Here is a 2,953-nt window from a genome sequence, read left to right as displayed (position 1 = left end):
ACTATGATCACACCGCTGCACTCCAGCTTGGGTGACAGAATGAGACACAGTCTCTCTCTTTTTTTGAGACAGTCTCGCTCTGTCTCCCAGGCTGGAGTGCAATGGCACGATCTTGGCTCACTGCAACCTCTACCTCCTGGGGTTCAAGCGATTCTCCTGCCTCAGCCTCCCGAGTAGCTGGGACTACAGGCGCGTGCCACCACACTGGGCTAATTTTTTGTATTCTTAGTAGAGACGGGGTTTCATCGTGTTAGCTGGGATGGTCTCGATCTCCTGACCTCGTGATCCATCCATCTCAGACTCCCGAAGTGCTGGGATTACAGACATGAGCCACCACGCCTAGCCAAGACCCAGTCTCTTTTAAAAAATCTTTGGAAAGAGTCTAGAACAGGAGTCCATGCCCCTGCTTGCAAGATGCACAGACACACAGCAGACCCGTGGGGAGCTGTCTCCTAACACAGCCAGCGGTCCCATAGCAGAAGAATCTGACACGCTGAAGGGGACAGCTCATTTTTAGAATAAATGAAAATACAAACAAAAGTGAAAACAATTAGAAATTGTTTAAGTTGGCCCATAAAGAAATTGACCAAGTTGTTGAGTTGGTTTAATAGAGTTTGCTGCAGGACAAAACTGCATCAGCTTTGGTTTGGTTCTGACTGCAGCATGTGTTAATGAGCATGTTTCAACAAGTCCTAGCGACAAAACCCTGGGGTCAGCCACCCCACACGGCTGCATTACCGCACGACGAATGTGCTGCTGGGTCCTGGAACTCAGCTCAGAAACCAGCACTGTGTTTCTAGTTCACTAAGAAAGAAGCTGAGGGGTTTAGCCAGTCCTTGGGCTCTGGAGCTTCTGCGCCTGACCCTTTGGGCACCTGACTGTGCAGCTTCAGGCTCCAGAGGCTTCTGGCCAGTTTGGGTCGGCAGCCTGAAGGGTCAGGTGCCCACTCCTGGCCGTGGCGGGAAGTTAGAGGCTACGGGTTTGAGTTTTGCCCAAAGCCGCTGCTCTCTGAAGGACTTTCCTTAGAAGGAGGCAGTGGCAGGTTTGGATTGCCACGTCCATTACAGATGGTATGACACATTTGGGAGACTGGGCAGCAAGACAGTGTACACGTAGTAGGTACACAGTAAATACCTGAGGAACAATTGCCTGGCTTATATTAAGGCCTCAGTGTCTCAGGCACACCTTGGCAGGCCAAGGGTGGAGCTGGAGGAGGGACTGAGGGGAGGATGTCGCAAGACCTATTATGCAGAGTGCTGAAGAAGCGCAGGCTGGCGGTCATAACCTGGCTATGCGTGTGGCCTCCAGCAGGGCCCCTCTCTGAGTCTCAGTGTCTTCATCTGTAAAATGGGGATAGCAGTGCCTACCTCTTGGGGTTGTTGTGGAGATAACCGAGTGACAGGTAGAGAGATACACACTTAGGACAGAGCCCACTTAGGACAGAGCCCAGACATCAGCATACAGCACTAACATGGGCGCCTCCCGCTTGTGACCTGCCACCTTCTCTGCCTGCGCCGGTGGGCCTGGAGGGTTCCTCATCTTGGCATCTGTGCCCTGCTCTCAACCCTGTTCTGTTGTCTCAAAAAGAAAGTTCTCTCAGGGCCCAAGAAAGATTCACTAAAGGGAGAATCTTGTGACACAAAAACAAAATACAGGATATGGCTCGTGCCTGCAGAACCTGGGGAGCCAGAAGACGTGGCCTGGCGACCAGCGCACTCCTCCCCAGCCGTGGCTTGGGCTGGTCTGACTGCTCTGACTGGGCCTCGGTTTCCACCCTGGCAAAACAGGCTGCCCTCTCCTCCAAGCTGCTGCAGCTCAAGCGGGGGCTCCTCCTCCTCCCTCAGACTGAGGGTCTTCCTCCACACGCCCAGCAGCATTTTGCATGTGACTCTTACGGGGGCCCCTGGCACCCCTGTGGAGGCTGTGGACAGGCTTGTGGCTCTGGGAGGGCCCTTGGAGAGCACAATGGTAAACAGAGCTGGTTCCAGTCTCTGGGGGGTTCACTGTTGGCAAAGGTGGCCAGAGCTGTCCCTAGAGAGGGGCCATGGTCCACATGTGGTAGTTTCACCGTGTGGGCTGGACACCTGGACTCTATCCCCGCACAGCCATCTCCTCTCTGCACCTTCACCACTACGTAGTCACTGGTGGAAATCCCACACAACAGCAAACTCTGACTTGGATCTAGGCTGTCTGCGGACCTGGTTTCAGCGCTGGCGGGACTGCAGCCGGAGGTCAGCCCAGCAGAGACTGCAGCTGGAGAGGGCAGTCCAACACCACCGCCGGCAGCTGCTGCTGGACGGGCTGGCCCGGTGGAAGATGCACCATCTGGAGTGTGTCAGAAAGAGGGTGAGGCCAACGGTCCAACACCACCGCCGGCAGCTGCTGCTGGACGGGCTGGCCCGGTGGAAGATGCACCATCTGGAGTGTGTCAGAAAGAGGGTGAGGCCGACGGTGGCAACTCTCCAAGTTCCACCTGCCTGGCAAGAGGTGTCCAGGCCAGGAGACCATATCTCAGGAAGGGGTCTCTCCTGACAGCACTCCATGCAGCCGGTGTGAGTGGTGCGTGGTTTGGGGTCCTGTAGGACAAGGCTGAAGGAGCCTGTCTGGGCATTTGGTGGAGCCTAGCAGGTAGCCAGCCCCAGAATCCAGTGTCTCCCAGAGAAGACGGCTCAGCCTAAAAACCCGGTTCATGCTGACCCGCGGCTTATCAGTGCTGGGGGACCTACGGAGTGAGTCCTCTAGGCGCCCCCTGCCTCCCCCCTGCCTCCCCCTGCCTATGCAGGAGACCCCTGGCACCATCCAGGACTCCTAGCAATGGGAGAACATTCAGCTGGGCAGAGACTGGGTTAGATCAGGACCCACCGCAGGCTGTCTAGGCTAGGTCAGGACCCCTCTCTGTGTACTTGCTCTCCCCTAGCTCCTGCACAGGCAGAGTACCCAACTGCTGGCACAG

The 2,953-nt window shown here is 56.0% G+C and overlaps 1 protein-coding gene across 1 annotated transcript in view; it reads left to right on the top strand.

Moving 5' to 3' along the window:
- Window positions 1–2,953, top strand: part of SFI1 (Sfi1 homolog, spindle assembly associated (yeast)) — a 133,423-nt gene that overhangs the window by 122,792 nt on the left and 7,678 nt on the right. Inside the window, 2 exon segments of the mRNA XM_011938351.1 lie at window positions 2,186–2,346; window positions 2,918–2,952. Coding sequence (XP_011793741.1) covers window positions 2,186–2,346; window positions 2,918–2,952 — 196 coding nt within the window.

Source organism: Colobus angolensis, unplaced genomic scaffold, assembly GCF_000951035.1.
Source record: "Colobus angolensis palliatus isolate OR3802 unplaced genomic scaffold, Cang.pa_1.0 Scaffold171, whole genome shotgun sequence".
Taxonomy (NCBI): Eukaryota; Metazoa; Chordata; class Mammalia; order Primates; family Cercopithecidae; genus Colobus; species Colobus angolensis.
Note: the sequence above shows the minus strand (reverse complement) of the source record. Positions and strands in the feature narration are given on the sequence as shown.